We start from the raw sequence: 21,035 nt of genomic DNA on the forward strand, positions 1-21,035 counted from the left end.
ATATATATATATTTAGAAAGCTTCTCACTAAATACAATAAAAACTTCCTGACTTCCTTTTGTAGATTAATGTCTTCTAGTTTCCTAAGTGGGCAGTTCTAAGCTACCATGACAGAAGACAATATTGTACACAAGCAGGAAAGTAATAAAATTGTTTGGGTTTTCCTGTTGTGAAGGTAACTGTCAAGATAATCTGTCTGTGGAACAACAACAACAAAAAAGTTTCAGTGATAGCAGTGCAGTTTTTGAATCTCTGTTGCTCTCCTCAAAAGCCAGCAACACTGTCCAGTATGATAGTTTAATGCTGAAATAAGCTTTTAAGGTCTACCTGGGACTGAAATGTCAAAGCATGTCTTTCCTTCCACTTTATATAAACCAGAAGATGATATTAATCCTTGTGTTAATTATGCTTAAAGATACCGGATTTAAGACTTTCAAACCTGTCTTTTTAGTATGCTATAACTTGCAAACATCTATAACCTTTCTAATTTTTTTAGCAGGACAAGTGCTTCGGTGTTCTTAAACAAATAGTACAGTCCCCTCAGCAGCTGAATTTACAGTAGAAAGTAGTGAGCAGAATGCAGTCCTTACAGGAACTTAAACTCTGGTGTCAGTGTTCATGACTGAAGCGGTAAAGCATTCAGACAATGGACTTGCCTTATGGTTTCTGGTAGAGTATCAGACTGCTGTTTTCCTGTGCAGTGTAGAGGTCACAATTCCAGAAAATATTTTTCTTTTCAACTTAAATGGGTCAGTTACAAAGAGAAGGAACAGTAAGTATTTCATAGTAATAAAGGAATTTTGTCAATTTAACACTTGCATTTATTTGTAGTTTTCAGTTGTCACAAGTCACTAAATTTTTTTAAAAGGCAGACTTAGAGATTTTTAATTTATGTAAATATTCAGTCTTGTAGCATGTTGGCTGCCTCTAATGTTTGTCAGTCACTATAATGATACCACACTTCCCTACTTTTCTGCATACATATCCTTTTCCAGCTCCTTTAGATGTTTGCTGTCTGGTCCCAGTACCAAAACATAAGATGACAATAAGCATCTAAAGTGGAGATTTTTTCCTCTTGACTTAGAAAAATCTGCAGAGATTAACATTAGAGAGGTGATCGTACTGATTTTTGTAGAATGGTGCAGGGAATTGGCTCTCCTCTACAAGCTGTCATTGTTTGTGAAAAGGTGATAAGAACACAGATATATGGATTCTGCATGGGAATTCCTGTGGGATCTGTAAACACTTCTCATAAAAGGAAGTATGTTTAGGAATAAGGCTGTCTTTTTTTTTTTTCTTTTTTTTCTTTTTTTTTTCTTCCCCCCCCCTCCCCTCCCCACGAAACAGACTCAGGAAGAGAGCAGACAATAATACTAAAGAGCTATAGTCTAAAGATGGTGGGAATGCTGGACAGCACCAGAAAAGAGGGATGAGGTATTCCTGTAGCATACATAATCCCTTTGTAGAAGTTGCAGTGAAGGATTGAGATGGATCTGAGAAGGCTGGGAAGTTGTAACTGGGTGAGGCACATAACAAAGGTAGAAAAGGATCCTTTTATAGTTTGAGAGTAGAGGTTTCTTGGTGCTCTTGCCTGCTTGACTTGTCAAGCAATGCTTCTCTTTTTAAAGCAAACATTGGTAGTGGAATGTTGCTGGTGGTGAGATAATAAAACATGTCTAGCATTTTCTTTCTCCATGGTTATTGAAAAGATGAATGTGTTAACATCAGTGATCCAGGCAGATTCTAAATAAAATTATTATTTGCCCTAGAGCCAGGAGTTTTTACTTAAGTATAATAACAATCCTTACCTCTTTTCTAAACAACTGAGTGTAGTTTGGTTTTGGTTATTTTTTCCAAGTAATGCTGTTCTCTGGGAAATAGGAATGTGAAACAGCTGTGAAAGTAAAGATACAAAGGTGGTTGGGATAAAATGCTCTATGAACTCTTGGATACTCTTTACTGCTTTTTTTCAGGCCGCCAAGATGTTTGATGAAGAAGGCAGGAAGAAGTTTTTCACGCAAGACATGAATAATATTCTGCTGGAGTAAGTGCTTATCTGTACAACCTTCCCTTTTTGGAAAAGGGGTGAAAGGAAAAGTACAGAAGAGGAAGTATTATTGAGGTTGTTCCAACAAAGCCCTTAAAAGTCAATGAAGGTAGATCAGTCTAAGCTAGTTATTAGCTAAAGAGATTTATATATTAATACAGTTCCTGTCATGACTATCTGTCTGTCTTTATCCAGTGTAAAGTGTTTTATAGTGCCCCGTGTCCTGTGAATGTGTAAAATTCAACAAAACTGCCATTATTTCTTTCTGCCCCCCACTTTCATAACTCAAAACACCTTCAGCTTTCATGAAGGAAAATGCCAGTTATTTTTACTATATAATCCTTCAGCTAAGCATTTAATACAGAAAGCTCTGTGTTTGTATTCTGAGAAACAAAAAGTAATCTCTAGAAGACTCTAGCAGTCAAAATTGTATCAAGATTGATGTGAAATGGTGGGTGTAAATGAAATTTGAACGACACCATTCAATATTGTTGGAGAAGTTATGTGTATGAATAGTTTCTTGCCGTTGATTAAGTCTTCCTCCTTTTGTAAAAAAAAAAAAAAAAAAAAAGGCTGAAAATGTCCCAAGCTGCTATTTTTAGTATGTATAGCTAGGATATGTTATGCATACAAAGTTTCCTTAGGTTTTTGTTCAGTTGTCATCTTCATCTTGGAGTGCCTCACTGATTGACTGTTGTTTGTCAGTATTGAGCTACAGTTACAGGAGATAAATCCTGCCATCCGCAATGGAGTGTACTCTCACCTTGAGGCTTTTGTACCATGCAATAAGGACACCCTGATAAAGCGTCTGAAGAAGTTACACCTCAATGTCCAGGTAATGATGGGAAGATTAGCTCCAGCATGAGTCAATTATGTAATAGTGATGAGGACAAGAATGCAGGAGAGCAGAGCAACAGCCGCAGTTTCCAGTAAAGCAAAAGATTTCAGATCTGTTGATAGATCAGCTTAAAAGCCTTTTTGTGTGTACCTGCTATTGTCACTACTTTAGGAACAAATATTTTAAGTATTTGAGACCTTAATTTGGGAATGAAGTGCTTTATTCTTCAAAGCTGGGTACATATCGAAGAAAGCCACAATAATCGTGGTTGACAGGCTAAAGAAAATTACTATTGCATTCACTTCTGTGCCAAGAAAAAAGAAAGGCTAGACAGATAATAGATGACCCAGCATGTATTATTTGTGCAAATTTGCCTTTGTGGCTAGGTCTTAAAAGTAATTTACAAGTTGTTTGCAGTTGCTTTTCTCTTAAAGAATATGTTTTCCTTTTGAATAAAAATTATCTGTGATCTGAAATATCTTGACCCAATTCTTTAGATAAAATCCAGGGCTAAATCTTGCAGAGGATCTGAGGATCCTGAATGCAGAGATCTCAGAACTTGCTAAAAAGGCGAAGAGATTCATATGCCATTTCTAAGCAGTAAGACATAATAGCACATAGTATTCTAGTTCTTCTCAATAAGCAGTTATGATTGAGAGTATAAATACAGAAGATGTAGGAAGAGAATTTAAAACATGTAGGGAAGTATATAGTATATTACTTTAGTGTTTGAAGTTCTTAAATTTTGGAGACAATTCTAAATACATAGTTGTTACTTTTGAAGTACATAAATTATGTATAATAATAATCTAATACATATTTTGTTTGTTACCTAGGATGTTTTTGTACCACAGAGTTTTTGGAGACTATTAATTGGATACTTATTTGCAAGTGTTGATATGCTTAACAGTCAAGTCATCTTGCTTTTGCCCTCAGGTTTTCTTCCCTTCTCTATTTTGATTAAAAAGTATTTAATGAGATCATGCCATAATGTTTTGGGATATTCATTATGTTTCTTTGTGACTATCTTTCATTGCTTGTAGTCTCAGGATTTACATGAGTTGTATGAGAAATTTCAAGTATGTGCATTTCTATAATGCTGTCACACCTAACAGAATTCAAGTGCCATGTAGGAAATGGCTATTGCAGCCAATAGTTAGTACTGTAAATATTGCCTCAGGAATGAGCACGAAATATTTTTTGTGAGATTAACTGCAGTACTCTGTATATTGAATCTAATAGGACTGCTTTGATGTTTCTCTCCTCATAGGATGACCGCTTGAGAGAACCACTGCAGAAGCTGAAACTGGCTGTCAGTAACGTCATGCCTGAACAGTTATGCAAGTATCAAGAGGACTGTCAGGCCCGCAATCAAGCCAAGAATGCAAAGTAGGTATTTCTGGAGTCTGTGCATGCCCCTTCTAGAGCCCAGGTGGAAGTCTGTCTCCATGTTGTTCATTCCCTGAGCTCAAAGTAGCCAGCTGCAGTTTACAGGTGTCAGTATGTTTTGAATTGTACAAGTACTTAGCTTTGTGTGAGTGATGTTACCACCTGGCTCTAGAAAGAAATTCCAGTAACTGAATGAAATAGGTCTTAAGAGAAAGAAATTATAAACTGTGAGAAGGATACTGCAGATTCTCAAAATGCTGGAGGAGGGTGGTGTGTTCAGGTTCTTGATATATCTTGTCCTTGCTCATTGTAGTTGTTTCCCTCATAGTTCACTAATTTTAGACTTGAAGCATTAAATGCATCCTGCCATTTCTCAGTAGAGGCACTACATGAAGCTTTATAGCCAGCATCCTTCATAGCATCCATACAATGTGTACTTTTCACTTGCTTCTGAGGACCATGAAGTGGTGGGGAGAGGAAGATGAACTGTTTACCCTTACAGGAAGGTTATAATGAGAATCTGAAGACAGATCCTTTTTTTTTTTTTTTTTCTCCTAACACCTAAACCAATACTCCTTTCTCAAGGAAACATTTTCTGTGTTGTATACCTGTAAAGAAAACAACTGTTCTAACTGTAGGTTGCAAGCGGAAGATGAACGAGAAAAAAATGGATCGGAGGAAGATGATGATGAGAAACCTGGAAAAAGAGTTGTAGGACCCAGAAAGAAGTTTCACTGGGATGATACAGTGAGGTGAGACAAAATTACCATTTCCACCAAGAATTTTCACTGACTTCATAACCCTTTTTTTCACTGCTTGTTTGTCTGCTTTATCCAAATACACGAGAATCTTTCTGATCCTAGGACTTTGAGCTTCTTCAGGCAAACAGAGGTGTAAGCAGGGTTATAGCTGCTTCCCACCATTCTAGGAATAGGTCACAAAACGCTGTCACTCAGTGAGTGGTAAAGATTTCTGCCACAATAGAGCAGACCACCAAAACTGGCAGTGCTGGTTTGGCAAGCCTCCCAGTCTTTAGGCAAGCCAGCATCCAGAATGCATGAATCTTAACCCATCCCCTTCTCTCTGAACACAAATTCTGTTATCTCTCAAGAGCGACTCAGATTCTTGTTTGAAATGATGAATTCTCACTGTTCTATTTCCTAGAATAGATTTTACTGAAAACTGAGATTACTGTTATTTAAGTAATCTAGGAAGGCTTTTAAGTAAACAGATCTTTGTAAATTAATGATTTCCCATGCAAGATCTGAGCTAATTTTAGTATAAGTATACATATCATTAAAAAGGGATGGTGGACTTCTCATGCTGAGTGTTTTTAATATGTTAAGACAACAGGTAAGCAAGCTTCATGGAATATATACAACCAGTATAGCTTGGACTGACCTGGAGGGAGCCATACTTAAAGCAAAGATATGTAAATCTTGGTTTTTACATGGCAGAGGCTCTGAAAGGCAAATGTTACTTAACTGTGTGCACTTCTGTATTTTCAAGGATAGTAAAAGACAGCATCCCTGTCAAAAAAATCTACTGTTGAAATACTCAGTGTAGAATGGATTTCACTTTCTGACATTCTTAGTCTTAAATGAGAGAGAGAGAGGTCACTGTGGGCAAAGTGAGAGGAGATGTTTCAGCTATGAGGAAGCCACAAAGAAAATGTAAAACCAATTACCAACTGATAGCAGGGATTAAAAAAAAAAAGCCATATGATGTGTTGGAAATGGAGAAGTGACAGTGGCAGATCATACCGGTGGTACTAGCGAACTTGTGTGTTGACAAACTTCCAAAAAATGCTGTTGGCACTGAGCTCTTCCTACAGCTGGCAGTGAACAGCAGCTGTATAGTGTCAGTGCTTCTACTTCTCAGCTTCTTTTGGCTGAGTTTTTGAAAGGATTGTTTCTTTCAATATATTTAATATGTTTGTTTATGCAGGTCTCTGTTGTGTAATCTTGTCAAGATCAAGCTGGGATGCTATGAGCTAGAGCCAAATAGAAGTCAGTCTGCTGAAGATTACCTCAAAACCTTTATGGAAACGGAAGTGAAACCACTTTGGCCTAAAGGCTGGATGCAGGCAAGGTAAGATACCTGCTTTATGTATCCATTTTAGTGTTAGCTATTTCTTGAATCTTATTGTCATATATTTGACTTAACCATGTACTATTAATACTCGTTAAAACTTCAAAATATGTCAGTGGAACTGAAATATTTTAGAAGAACAGAAGTTTTTTAGAAATTAACTTTCTAGCTTGTTTGCAAGCCTGAGAGCTAAAAAACCCCACTGTTTTCCTTGAAGAACTATTTGCTTTTGTAATCTGCTGCAGGGTGAATTTACTAAAGATCATAACACAATGAATGATGCTTCATTTGAGGGGGAAGTATGACACGGGTGTAACTGCTTGGGAAGTTCTTTCTGTGATATAGAAAGTGATAGTGATACAAAAAGCAGTTTTTCCTATATGTTGTAAGCAGTCTGATAATGCAGTGTGACATGGACTATAAAATTATAACCTGGAATTTTAACACCAGAGCTCACAAAACAAAGGTTTGTGCTCTTTATTTCCTGTATGCAGTTAGGGTGTTCTATAATGCTGCAGTTAGAAATACACCAGTTTCTTGATGAAAACTTACACTTGCTTCTTACTGACTTCTGAGGAAACAATCACACAAAGATTAAAAAAATTAAATAAGAGCAATAGTGATCACTGTGAAATACAAATGTGACAAAGTTTTCGAACGGTTTGGATTGGAAGAAGAGACTTGACCTAACTGTAAAAGCAAAATGATACAACAATACTAATCAATTTGCTCAAGAATACGTTTATTGTAGGTTAGTCAAATCTGCATCGAGCTGTAAAAATAACTGTACTGAGATATTTCCTAGAATAGTCAGTGTAGTGAATGAGGGTGTAATAAGCTGCTTGTGAAATAGTAATGAAAGGAACAAAGGAAGTTTTACACTTCTTGGTGTACAGCTGACTTTGTTCAAAGATCTAGTTTTGTATAGTAAGTATGCTGATGAGTGAGATGTTATCTCTTGCAAAGATTCTACTGAAGTAGATAAGACAAGGAATCCCAGTTTAGCTTAAGAACAATTCTACAGGATGTGTTTTCAGTGGTGAAAAGCTCTTGTTTAGACAGCTGTTTATGATGTGATCAATGTTCACGTGATGGCAGTGGTGTAGGAAAATCTTGTCTGTTCTAGTTTGCCTACCTGGAAACAGGGAAGGGGAACAAGTTTTCACTGTCTATTTATAGCTGCATTTGGATAGCAAGCTGTAGTTATAGGTACAGGTCAGGAATTGTTTTCACTTCCCACTTGTCAGCTCAGGAGTTGATAACATGGAAATAAAAGCATGTGAAGTATTGAGATTTGTCATACCAACTCTTGCCATTCATTGGCTCTGTAGGAAATGTATGTGAAAATCCAGTGTAATTGAAGTCACAGAAATGGTACACTGTGGCATAAACAAAATACTGAAGAGAATTAGAAACAAGCTTACTAATGTATTCTGACTTTTTTCCTTCCGTGCTTTAAAAAAAACAAAACACAAATTAAAAAATTATAACAGACTAACCTCAAAACCCAAACCTATGATCAGTGTATGAACATGTAGTATTACAATAATAATTTACAATAATCCTTAATTTTATATTTAAAATATTTCTTTAGCCTTTGAGGAGAAGGAATTCAAAATGTGTTTCTTCTGTCCAGCTGAAGGTGATAATACTCCATTACGATGACTCCTTGACCATTTACTGAGGTGTTTTGAATGTAAATGTTTTTGGGTTTTTAGCATTCTTCTGTTTATGGCTGCCTCTAACTGCATCATGGCAGCAGTGCAGAGAAACTAGCTGCTTTGGGGACGGGTAACCAAAGTGTTGTTCTGAAAATTCAAGGGTGCTTGAGTATTTGGTGGCCATATGCTGCTTATCCCTGTAGAATCACCTTATGTTTCTTTTCTTGCCACTCTTTTAGGATGCTTTTTAAAGAAAGCCGAAGTGTTCACAATCACCTCACTTCTGCTCCGTGAGTATAATATTGACAACTTTGTAGTATCTTTAGGTTGTTCATAGCATCTTTTCCCATTTTCATGCTACCTTTTTTGAACAGAGGGGAGGAAAGGGAGATACTTTGGCATTTGTTTGAAAGTATTTATAATGTTCATAACTTATTTTGATGCTCTAATTTAGACATATACCTAAAGTGTTCTTGTGGCATTGTATTTTAACTCAGCTATTAAGTGGTTAGATAACTCAAGTAGATATTCATTCTTGGATTAACATCTCTTACCCAAAAGTATTTCAAAGCACTGTACACTATCTAGATTTTACTGTGCAGCATGTTAAATTGAACTCAGATTGCAGTACTCCCTGCTCTTTCCTTTTTCTCATAAATATCTCAGTAACCACAGAAAGCTGTGTGTCTTAGCAGAATTTTACTTTCTTGATTTTCAGACAACGCTATGTCCCTCTTGGGAGCTGCCCTCATTCATCCAGGATTCAAATCAGATAAACAATTAGGACTTTGAGTAACATCCAAATTGTGACCTTTGTGATAAATTTATTATTAACATAGGATATTTTTCTCTATAATAGCAAAACTGAGTCATAGTCCACCTACAGCAAGATTGGTTTTTTTAACAAGGCATATTCTTAGTTGCTTAGGAAAGTAGAGTAAATGACCTGTAAGATGTAAATCTATTCATCCACTTGAAGAAAGAGAAATGAGAAAAGGAGGTGTGAAATATTTAATTCTAAGCTGAAGCTGATGACTAAGAATTCTTAATGCTGTCCTTGCTCACATAACTACAGTTAGCGCTATGGTGTTCACTTACACTGCAAAAGAATGTGCAAGTTTGTTAAATGGCTTTTATAACAAACAGAAGTTAGATACAACTGTTTCATAGTTGATAAGCAACAAAACAAAACACTGGGTTTTGTGGGAAAATGCATCTGTTATGTGGTGTGAAATATAAATGAGAACACAAAGTATACTCTTCAGTGACAAACAGCAACATAAAGTGAAATTATGTAAATATTATAGGTAATTTCAGTTTAGAAAAAGCTCTGCTAAGCAGATAAACTCTTTAAGGTTGAGACTGAAATTACTTGGAATTTTGAAGTTTCTTTAAATAAGAAAAGTAAAAAACCTACTTTTCTGATATACATCAAGTTATATCAGCAATTCAATGCATCTAATTTGCTTAGAGATACATAACAAAAAATGGATTAAAAGTGCACTTGTTCTCCCTCCTGTCCCCTACTTTAACCCATTTTCTATTTCAGGGATATTTTACTATTAAAGCTGGACCCCAAGTAGTCATCCTTGTAGTTTATTGGGATATAATCAGGGCAACAGTTAAAATAACTTGCCTTTCTTATCTCTTCTGATGCACATGTATCTCCTCTGCTTTAGGGCAAAGAAGAAGGTGATTCTGGCACCAAAACCCAAAGTGAAGGTAAATGTCTGTTTAGATATTTGAATTTTATATGACTGTTTGATATAACCTGTTTCTTACCTCTGATCCAGAAAAATTCTGGCAGAAGGGTTCCATCAGGAAATGCGGTAAGAGCTTATTGACTTGGTGATGTATGACTTAAGGTAATACAAAAGACTTCTGTATAGCTTTGTAACTTTAAGCTATATTAATTTTTTCAAAATTTACTAGGAAGAGGTTCTAGTTCCAGTAAAATGTGGCATTGTTGATGTGTGCTTTATGTTTGTTTTTCAGCTTGTATTAAATTTGGCAACACTGGAAAAATGTGTGGTTGGGACTATAACATAGTAAATTGATAGAGGTTCTCATTAGATGTGACTAGACATTATCTTAGTTCAGTACGAATTTTACCTAGCGATTAGATTAGCAACCCTGTTCTTTACAGCATTGATTATTCTTAACTTTGTGGGGCACTTTTAGTTATGTGGAGCAACAGCACTAGGTTTTTAAATACAAATACTGAATTAGCACATGGAACTCCCAACACCTAGGTATCTTAATATGAAAATTTCAGTAGTAGATCTTCAGTTCATCTGAATTTACATAGTAATAGTATTACACTAAAGAAAACTCCAGAAAGGCTATTAAACCTGACTTTTTTTATCTTCTCGTTCTCAGGACTCCAGTCCAAAGAAAGAACAGAAAACTTGTATGTCTTCAGTCAATTCAAGTTGTGCTACTGTACTGAGTTCCAGCACATCTGTCTGCACCCCAGCCAGCTCTAGCTGCACACCAGCTCCAGAGACGATCTGCCTGGATGACTCACTGGATGAAGACCTCTCTTTCCACCCACCCTCACTGGACTCTATTTCTGATGCTCTGGCAGTTATTAATAATGGTGCCAAGGGATCATCTCTTGGGTCTGCTATAGAGACACCAACATCCAGACCTCGCCCTGGGCTGAGGGAAGAGAAACTAGCAAGTATTATGAGTAAGTTGCCCCTGGCAACTTCAAAGAAAGTAGAGCCCACTCAAACACCCCATTCATCAAGTCTTATTGCTGGTCACACAGGCCCCGTACCAAAGAAACCCCAGGACCTAGTTCACACTGGTATCTCTTCAGGCCTTATTGCTGGATCTTCAATTCAAAATCCTAAGGTTTCCTTAGAGCCTTTGCCAGCCAAATTACTTCAGCAAGGACTACAGAGGTCAAGCCAGATCCAGGCTGCTTCCTCCTCTTCACAAACTCATGTTTCTTCCTCTAAGACCCAAGCAGCTATTTCCACCTCTTCTCAAAGAACCAAGGATGCTAATATCCTGGTATCATCTTCTGAGGCTCAAAGTGGTTCTTCCTCAACATCACAAGTGACAAAGGTGCACCAGCATTCAGCTGTACAGCAGAAATACGTATCTCCTTTACAAGCAACTATTAGTAAATCACAGACCAATCCAGTGGTGAAATTGAGTAGTAATCCCAAATTGTCTTGCTCATCACCAGTCATCAAGGCTCAAGATAAGTCTGTAGTATATCGCCTGCCTTTGTCTAATCCCTCATCTGGAAGTGGCTCTCAAGTGTCTCACCCACTAGTTTCTCGGACAACATCCAGCACCTCTACCTCTAGTAACTATTTAGCCAAGGCTATGGTGTCACAAGTTTCTTCCCAGGGTTTCAAGCCTCCCTTCTCCATGGCTGCCTCTCCCAAACCTGCTGCCTCTCCCAAGCCCACTGCATCTAAGCCCTCTGTGACACCCAAGCCCAATGCATCACCTAAATTTTCATCCAAGTCCACCTCATCCCCCAGGCCTGCAACAACACCCAGTTCTTCCAGTTCAAGTGCACTAGTTTCCCAGAGTAGTCACTCCAGCAACAACCCCCTGCATAAACAGACCAGTGGTGTAAATATCAGCAGGCAGTCTCCCACAATGAATTTGCTGCCCTCTACTCGCACCTCAGGCCTTCAGCCTGCAAAGAACCCTCAGGCTTCTTCAAAATTGCCCAACTCTTCTCCTTCTGGAACTGTTGGTAAAAATAATTTGAGTGGAGTTGGAATGAATGTACCTGCCAGCAGAGGCAGTAACCTTAACTCAAGTGGAGCTAGTAGGACTAGTCTGTCTGGGGGAGCAGGAAGTGGAACACAGGGTGCTACTAAACAATTGTCAACTCCACACAGACCGTCTTCTGCCTCAGGGTCTCCAGTTGTAGCAGCCAGTGTGCAGGTATGCATTTAGAGTTTACATTTAAGCTTTACATTAATATTTATCACATTTATTTTGTAAATGTTCTTTCTTACAATATCTTCATTTGAAAATGGGTCATAAATTTAATGTGTACTAAGCATAAACACTAGTACTGATAAAACTATTTTGCACTAGCGAATAGGCATTTCCAGCTGGTGTGAAATGCAAAGGTCAGTGTGGAACTAATCCTCACTGTAAAATGTTGGTTGGTCTGTACTACGGAACAGAATTTGCTTTTGTTTTCTAAGTGCGCTAGAAAAGGTAAGCTTTGTGTGGCCATATTTTCAGGGGATGTGGTATTGTGTTATACGATTGGATTTCTGTATTCTTGCATATTTACTTATTTGTAATAATGATGGTCATGTGAAAAGGCGTCTTGGTACATTGTTGCCAAGTTTCATGATTAACTTGCAAAACCAGAGTTCAGCTGTTTGTGGTTTGAGTATAATGCGAGACTTGTATTTAGAATTAACACTTGCAAGGGCTTTTCTTTAGTATTTGTGATTAAATGTGTTTTATTTTGTATGATCTAATCAAACTGAATGAGACACCTCATTAATTTATAAATATCCTAGAAATTATTTGAGAGCACTTAGGCAGAACCTTATCACTGGAGATAAAATGAGTCATACAAAACAAACATTTTGAAAATACTGTTATAAAACTTACGCAAAAATATTATTTACCCAGAATACAACCTGCTTTCCCAAGTTGTGTGTTGTTCTTACTGGGAATGACTTAATTACTGAGATTTGAGGTTTTCCTCTCTCTTTATTACTCTCTCTATCCTGAAGTCTTCACTAAAGTAAAGAAAAACAGTGTTGCTCTAAATGAGTCTTGGTGAATGGAAAAGCTGTGTATTTTTATGAACAATGTACATATACCTATTGCATTGTAGTGATGTATACTCAGCTTTTGGCAACGGTTTATAATCTTCTAGCTTGCTATCAAATTTTTCTTAGTGCAGCTGAATAACAGGCAGAAGATTATTTTTACAAGACATTGCCATAGTGTTTCATCCTACTGTACCTTAAGTCTGTCACAGTAAACAAGAGATGTCTGTCAGGCTCTGACACAGCCTTCTTATTATTTTATGTACTTTGAATGAAAAAACTACAACCCATATTCTGTGTAAGGGCCTACAGAAGAGCTGAGCCAGATATGGTGCGTTTGGGTACTCTAAGATGCCTGCAGGAGACAAAAAAAAAGATTACGGTGAATGGGCTGGGAACAGAGTTTTTTTGCAGTTTTTTTCCTGGTGCAGTCAACAGAATCCAGTGGATACAGCTGCTGTAATGTAGAAGAAAATGTGAAATGAGTGTGGTAGTGCTTAAAGGTAATGATGGACAAGGGAAATAAGTAGCATTGTGTTGGATAATGAGATGAATTCTGGCAAACCTTCGTGTAGTTAAAGGCAAGTAAATTTTTTTTTTTTTTTTTTGAAACAATGATCACCTGGGGAATGAAATGCATTTTGACAGTATGTTGAAGAGGACTGGAGGGGGTGTGGTGGATAAGCAAATAACGAGTGCATACTGTAATACAACAAAATAAGGTGTGTTAGTATATAGAAGGGGGAAAATCACCTGGAAGTCCTGAGCAGCATATGGTATCGATAAAGTTATTGTGATTTTACATGTGGGTTTTTTGGCACTTGAGAAATTATTTTATAATCTGGAAATCATTCAGAAGAATGGCGCAAGGAAGATAAACCATGGAATAGGACTGTTGCTACTCTGCAGACTGAGACTTAGTGGAGTACATTCAAGGGAAGATTAGAATCAAATTACCTCGCAGTCCAAGTACACTGAAGGGGAAGAGATTTGTGATAAGAGTGCTTTATTTAGCCTTAAAGATGTAATGGCTGGCTGCTGAACTTCATCAGTTCCAGACTAGTTGTTAGGTACAGTGTACTTAGGAGTTAGTTACCCCTCTTAAAACTTTGCATAAGACTGGAAGTGAATCTCCTTTCCATTAAGGGTTTAGGGATTTAATTCCTATCTGAGATGCTAGCAATTGGTCAGAAGATGAGAATGGTACCTACATAGCTCATTAGAATATTCTGTTCTGCTTACATTGAAGATCAGACTAGATGATTTCATGTGATAACTAGGAAGAGTTTCCAAGAAGTGTTTCCCTCCTTTCCCCTTTGATTGACACAGTTATTTACCAGAATATAAGCTTGTACCTGCTGTAGCTCCACAGAAATTTTACTCTGGAATGCTATGTTAAGTTGCATCTGAAGAACACAAAGCCAAAGTAATCTAATATTCAGCAGCTACTGTGTGTGATTTCCTTAAAAAGCTCTACCTATCTTAGTACTCTTGAGCAGAGTCTGGCTTAGACTTTTAAGGATCTCAATGACTCAGATTTAATGTGACCAGGATGAACCCTTTTATGAAGTGCTATCATAAGTGAGATAAACAGAAACATCTGAACTGCAACTCTTCTAGGGCATTCTCTGTAGCTCTCTCCATCACTGAATTTCTCTCTTCCTTTTTGAGAAAGTAAGCAGGGTCTTGGCAGAGCACATTACAAAGCTTCTTTCTGTTTGAAGCATTTCAAAAATCCACAATTGCAAGATATTACTCTATGGCTTTTATTTTATTGTGCCATAAAGATTACATAGACAGTGAATAGTTATAATTTTTTGTAGATAGGCTTATTTTTAAATTAGTACTTTTAAAAACAAAAGAGAATAATCATGTATGTTGAAGTTTTTCATCCATATTTTTTCTACATGTGGGATGGAGTATGTCTTAGAAGCTGTTACTCCTAAGATGACCAATACAAACACTTGCTACAAACGTAACATCTTGTAGTTGTCTACACTTACAGGGTTATTGTTTGAAAATTTCATGCTTTCTCTTAAGCAGCAACTACCCTTTCTTTTTTATCACTTTGCCGTTTCTATAAGTTGATATTACAGAAGTCAAGGAGATTTCATTTTAGGGTCATGTATTCATTAAGTGAGTTTTAAGTTTTGATTTTAGTTAAGGCTTACTTTTCCAAATGCACAGGTCTGAAGTCTTGTTCAGTCTGAGTCTGTTTAGCTCAAATACCTAAAATATCTGAGCTTGAGTCCACTTCAGAATGCTTTCTATACTGACTATTTTGTAGTAGATCATTAGAGAATTGAACATTAGCATATAATGTTAAACAAGAATGAGCTGTTCTAATGTTAGAGGTATTAATGCAGTTTGGGAACTCTTGTAGCCAAAATGTTCTGACTAATCTTGCATTTTCATTTTAAAACTAAGTTAACTTAATTGTGACTTACGTAGAGTGGTGAGATTTTCCTTTGCCTTTTGCTTTGACATGTGCATACACACCTATACATATATACATATGTCTGCACCTTGGTAACCTGACTTCTCTTGGAGTGTGGGGGTTCTTATGTATGAATCTTAACTTTCAAAAATCATTGCTTCTAAGCAGCCTCTCTAGAAGTAAACTTAGTATTCTGTTAAGACCAGGATTTGGAGATGGAGGGAGTAGTACTGTGCTTCTGAAGAACTTCACATCTACACCTGATAATTTTGCATTATCTATGTAATAGAAGATGTTGCATTAGATTCTGACTAGACCCAGTGCATAGTCAGAAAGGAGATAAAGGAAATTACTTGCAAGGCTAACGAGAAAAGCATGAGAGATGAACCGTACTGTCATGTCTAAATCTGAGATATAATTGTGCTTGCTTAGCAGATGAACAGTGAGAAGACCTCCTACGTGGATAAGTGGATATTTATTAATAGTTTAATACACTTCTTAATAGGGCCACATTTAACAGAAAATAGTCGATTGTTATCTCCTTAAAGGATCCAACTCAAAGCTTTAAAATCTTGAAGTACTCCTTTTCTTTGTACAGTCAACAGCAGGAGCATCATTACTGGCTAACGCCTCACCTCTGACTCTCATGGCATCACCCCTGTCTGTAACCAGTCAGAATGTGACGTCTGCACCATTAACTCCTTTTGGGATGCTGGGTGGCCTTGTTCCTGTGACTGTGCCCTTCCAGTTTCCCTTGGAGCTACTTGGCTTTGGGACGGACACAGCTGGAGTGACAACCACCTCGGGATCTACCTCAGCGGCTTTCCACCACAGCCTAACTCAGAGTGAGTGGAATTATTTATCACACTGTGCTATAACGAAAGATGCATCCTGAAAATGGAAATTAAGGAGGGAGGCAGTAAAGTTCCGAGAGACTCAAATTTGGTTCATGAAAATCCCTACAGGAGAGTAAATGTGGTTTCTTTGCTGATGAAACTTTGTTTATGTAATTATGCAAATGTTATGAATCAGCTTTGATAAGCTTAACTTCGTTAACATTCACAGTATATACTTAGTTTTTAACATGGTTTTGGGGGTTAACTTTGAATCTCTTTGCTTTAGCAAGGAGTATAGCTTAAGAGTCCCCAAATGTCACAATACAACTAAGAGACTTAATGTGGTGACTCCTCAAAATATCGTTGGCTCAGTACTGGCTTACAGTCTCAGATATCAAACAGCTCTTATGAGGAAGTATCAGCCAAGGTGGCATTTATTTTTTCCGATTGCTTGAAAATAAATTACTTATGTTTTTAACCTGTATCAATTTTTGGTCTTTCTACCAAAAGAAATGGTATGAAGAGTTGCATCCCAACAGTAAGGCATCATCCTTGCTCTGACTTTTAACTATGTCCGAATAAATCTGTTTCTGTTAATTTATTCCAGCCATCAGAATGCTATCAGGCATTTATTCTTTGTTGTTGAGATACATCTTCAGATATTTATGCAAATTAGCATGCTACTATAGCTACACTACAAAAATTAAAACTTCCTGTTTCACAAAGGCTGGCTCTGTTCTTAAGATTTATTTTTCATCTTCGTTGCTCTCCTTTTTTTTTTTTTCTTCCTCAGACTTACTGAAGGGTTTACAGCCAGGTGCTCAGCATGCAGCAACGCTGTCTCACTCACCTCTGCCTGCTCACTTGCAGCAAGCTTACACGGGTAATGACATCGTATTTTTCTTATTACTTATTTTTAACTTGGAAGTCAGATTTCTGCCCTAGACTGGAATAAAATGTACACCAGCATTGAAATTGTTTGAGAGAAAACACAACATGGGGACAAGCTTTGGTAGCAGCAAACAGTGCACATTCTATTGTAGCAGTATTTTTGGAACATGAAAAAAAATTTTTTTTCTACTTGTCTTTAGTGTCAAGAACAAAAAAAGTTCAAAAATTTTAGTAATACTTTATTGTAACAGTTCTACAAACCTAAATGTACAAATTCAACTAGTAGGGAAAAAAGGAATACTACTTACTGGATGCTAACATAATTATTTACAGACTGCATAAAGTCTGTATTAAGATCATTTTTTCTGCTCAATTTTAATTTCTCCTTTGGAGGAGAAACTGACCTTCCAGCTAGAAGCTTCTTCGTGTTTCTTGTAAAAGTGTATAGGTGTGTGAACAGTGTGATAGTTTCCTAATGGAAGATATGCCTTCCCTGGGAATTTTATCCTTGGTAAGAGCTGTATATTTTGCTTGAGAAGAGGAGCTTGAAATAGAGCATCTCCTTTTCCTGTTTGTAAGGTTTAGAGCTGAAAAACTATCACAAAGCTTTAGAAAGTGTAGTTTAGAGTGTACTCCTTTCTTTGCCACCTGTAGGTTTTGGGGTTTTTTGTTGGTTTTTTGTTTGGTTTTGTTTTTTTGTTTTTGTCAGGAGACAAAAAATGCTACAGGGTGGGTGGTGGTGGCTTGGTGGGGGTTCTTCATGCTGTTCTCGGGGTCCTTAGCACCAAAAAACTGAGTAGTGTTTCTGTAAGGGGCTGTGAAAACAAACCAATTGGCTATATTTGGTACACTCTTAATTTTTGTCACAGTGAGTGCCATGGGTTGAATACTAAAAATACTTTATTACAATATAAAGACTTCTAAAAAAGGCTTGATTTTTTTCAATTTGTTTCCAGTATCCCAAGCTGCAACTTAATCTTTAGAAATATGGGTTCTTTTTGTATGAAGACTAATATCTCAGGTTTCGATAGTGCTGTTTCTAGTAAATGAACTACAGAGGAGATGCAAACTCTTCTACCCTATAAAGACAATGTACTCTTTGGTGTTGCTAAAGCTGAATGTGCCAAATTCCTGTCTCTTTTACTGTAAGTTATGAAAATAAAAATTCACTCATGCTTTTATTCTTCCCTTTCTTTTCCTGTCTCTAAAATACAGATGGAGGCCAAAGTAAAGGGGACACTAAGTTACAGCGGAAAAACCAGTGACTTCTGGACAAACAAGGGAGCTGAAGCAGTTCTGGTTGGCTGACAGAATCTGCCCAGTTGGGAAAGTGCTTATTGTCACAGGGCTGCTGTTTCTGTTGATGTTTACATATTCTGATCCCAAGCACTGTGGTGAGAGGAAGAAGAAAAAGAAAACAATACTTGATCAAAGAGAGAAGGAAAAGGAGGACTGGTCCTCCTCCTGGTCATGCAGACTGGTCATAGTTTGATCTTGCCTAGAAAAACAAGCTTTTTTATCTGCTCTGATTGGCTTTTTTAAAAAATTGATGGTCAAACCCACAGCAGCACAAACATTTTTTTTTTTCCTAAGTGATGTCCAATGAAAAGTTGAAAGTGTAAGAAGAGCTAGAATAGGTTTCTCCATCCATTGTGTAAGGTGGAATCATAGACTTCATTAGTTGCCAAAGTGCCCAGTATAAGTTTATGCATAGGTCCTGAGTGTACTATATGGTTGTGGACCAAAGGTTATGTAGAGTAGAGGTGGTGCTGGGATACTTTGCAATATAATTAAACCCTTCTGATATGAGCATTTTTCCAGCTTTACAAGGCTGTTTGGCTTTAGGGAGCCTACAAATGCAGTCTCATTAGAGAGTTGTCTTCAAAAATAGATCTCCTGGTACATTGAGATGAGAGACAGACTACTGGGAAATCCCTTGCTCCTCGTTTGATTTTTTTTTTTTAAATATAAAGATTCTTATGTAAGAGAGGAAGGGGATGGAAATTTTTCCATTTACATGAAAAGGAAACCTACATTTTATTGGTCAGACTAGCATCTCTTTCCCACATCTTTTTTTTTTTTTTTAAGGCACACTGATTTTTCTGTCCTTCCATTTGTTTAACTTTTCCCTGTTACCTTGTGCTTATCTGCTACTAAAACTAAGTAAAGTTCTATTCATGTCTTCTGTAAAACAACCAGCTCTTTACTCATTCTAGACCTTCCTCATCTTTCATCTAACTCCTCCCAAAAGCCGTGCATTATACTGATTTGCTAGTTAAAGAAAGCTGATTGTGACCTATTCCAGAGCCAGGTTAATACTGCTTCAGGCATTAGCCAAAGAGGAGTCGTTCAAAAGCGACCAGAGGTGCCTTCTCTTCTGGGGTCTGAATGGGTTGTCTTCAGCATTTCCAGCCCCTGCTGGCCTGGGGAGTTCCTGACCTGAACTCTTCCTTGCATGGTAGCACAAGACTGCAAAGCTGGCTTTTTTTGGGTTTTTTTTGGGTAGCAATACATTGACTGGTTCCTTGTAAGGTGAGGAAGTGTCCAGCACATGTTGCACTTTCAACACTAGGACAGAACTCTGCTGTTGAATCCCTTGCGCTGTCAGATCAAAGGTGAGAATGGCAGAAACTTAAATAAGTCATAGGGGAAAGGAGCAAATAAAATACTATGATGCCCTTCTTCAAGCCTGAAACATTCCTTTGATCAGAGATGCTGAAATTCCTAGTAGCTAGTCTTTCCAGTAGTCTGATTTGAGATTGAACCAGTGACTACCGGTTATTTTACACCTACCAGAGAGACTTTGACCCATGGATGAATCTTCAATGTTTTTTGCTAGATTAACTTATAGCTTTCAGGTTTCTTTTACATGATTTATTTTTCTTAGACCAGACAACAGTTTCTTTTATATTTAGAGCTCATTTTAATTTTATATAAATATATATACATGAATTTAAAATAATATATATTGTGTATTTAGTATAAAAATGTTGGGTTGAGCTCAGCAATAAATGTTTTTGCACAACACTTCTGTGAAAGACAGATTGAATTAAAATAAGATGCGTTAGTTTGTTAATTTCACTCAGCATCTGCCAATTAAATGCTCTTTAGCTAGTGCTAATGTTTTGTATGTGGCGTGTTGATTAGGTAAGCTTGCATCTCCATCAATGTTATTTAGAGTTGAAACGTACAGCTACGCACACTCTGGCATTCTTAATACTGTGCACATTCTGTCAAAATACCATAAACTATTTAGAATGCAAGCTTTATCTGTTTTTTTCTCTTTTCTCCAGGAAGAGTTGAAGGAAGACAACTTTTGTTTTTTGAGGCCTAACAATTCTGGCAGGATGCTGATTCTCTGAACTGTATCAAACCTGATACTTTTTAACAGTGTGTGTAGCTAAGGGAGTTGCAGCAGTGAGCCATCAGACAGCAATACATTTAAAAGACCCTGTCCTAAGAGAGTTCTACCTCTTCTGTGTTTTCCTCATCAAGGCATCTCATACGAATTGCCATCTTTTGTCTTCATACTTAATGAAATTTTAGGAGACTTGTAGCCCTTTATAACTACAGCACAAATTTCCTTTCAACATTCCTCTTTTCCTGGATGTATGCCTCATCTTCAGTTGGGGAGTATCCTCTCTAAATCTTAAGAAGGGTGGGAATAGTCCTGTCTGTGTAGCCTGTTGAGCTTCTCAGTCTTGGAAAACAAGTAAACTAACACCTATTGTGGAAATAGGTAGTGGGATGATGAGAATAAAGATGACCATGCGTTGTTTGTGAAGCCAGTTCAAACAGCACCCTGGAGGGTAACTGTTTTCCATCATTACACTCCTGAGCTGCCTTGGAATCAGCAACATAACGATGAAAGGGTCTGCATTCCCTGTTCCCTATTCTCCCTAGTTAAACCTAGCAAGGCTGAATGAAAAGAAATAATAGGGTGGCTCCCAGACACCTATACAGGTAGCATAAACAGGATGGGGAAGTGAAAGATTTCTGCAATGTCCAAATGCAAAATTAGGTTAATGTTTTACTATTTTCTGCACAGCAGCTTTTCTAGACATGTTTTCCCC

General features: G+C 37.3%; 1 protein-coding gene across 1 annotated transcript; it reads left to right on the forward strand.

The window, feature by feature from the left end:
* Positions 1-1,973: 1,973 nt before the first annotated feature.
* On the forward strand, positions 1,974-18,689 carry UBN2 (ubinuclein 2; the record flags this gene model as incomplete). Its single annotated transcript, XM_010163112.1, has 11 exons — positions 1,974-2,044; positions 2,753-2,882; positions 4,156-4,274; positions 4,913-5,026; positions 6,222-6,365; positions 8,266-8,316; positions 9,706-9,748; positions 10,406-11,944; positions 15,834-16,080; positions 16,865-16,954; positions 18,178-18,689. Coding segments are annotated over 11 exons (2,598 nt in total), but the record flags the coding sequence as incomplete, so codon positions are not given.
* Between the last annotated feature and the right edge of the window lie 2,346 nt (positions 18,690-21,035).

This window comes from Antrostomus carolinensis, unplaced genomic scaffold (genome assembly GCF_000700745.2).
Source record: "Antrostomus carolinensis isolate BGI_N321 unplaced genomic scaffold, ASM70074v2 scaffold17702, whole genome shotgun sequence".
In the NCBI taxonomy this organism is placed as follows: Eukaryota; Metazoa; Chordata; class Aves; order Caprimulgiformes; family Caprimulgidae; genus Antrostomus; species Antrostomus carolinensis.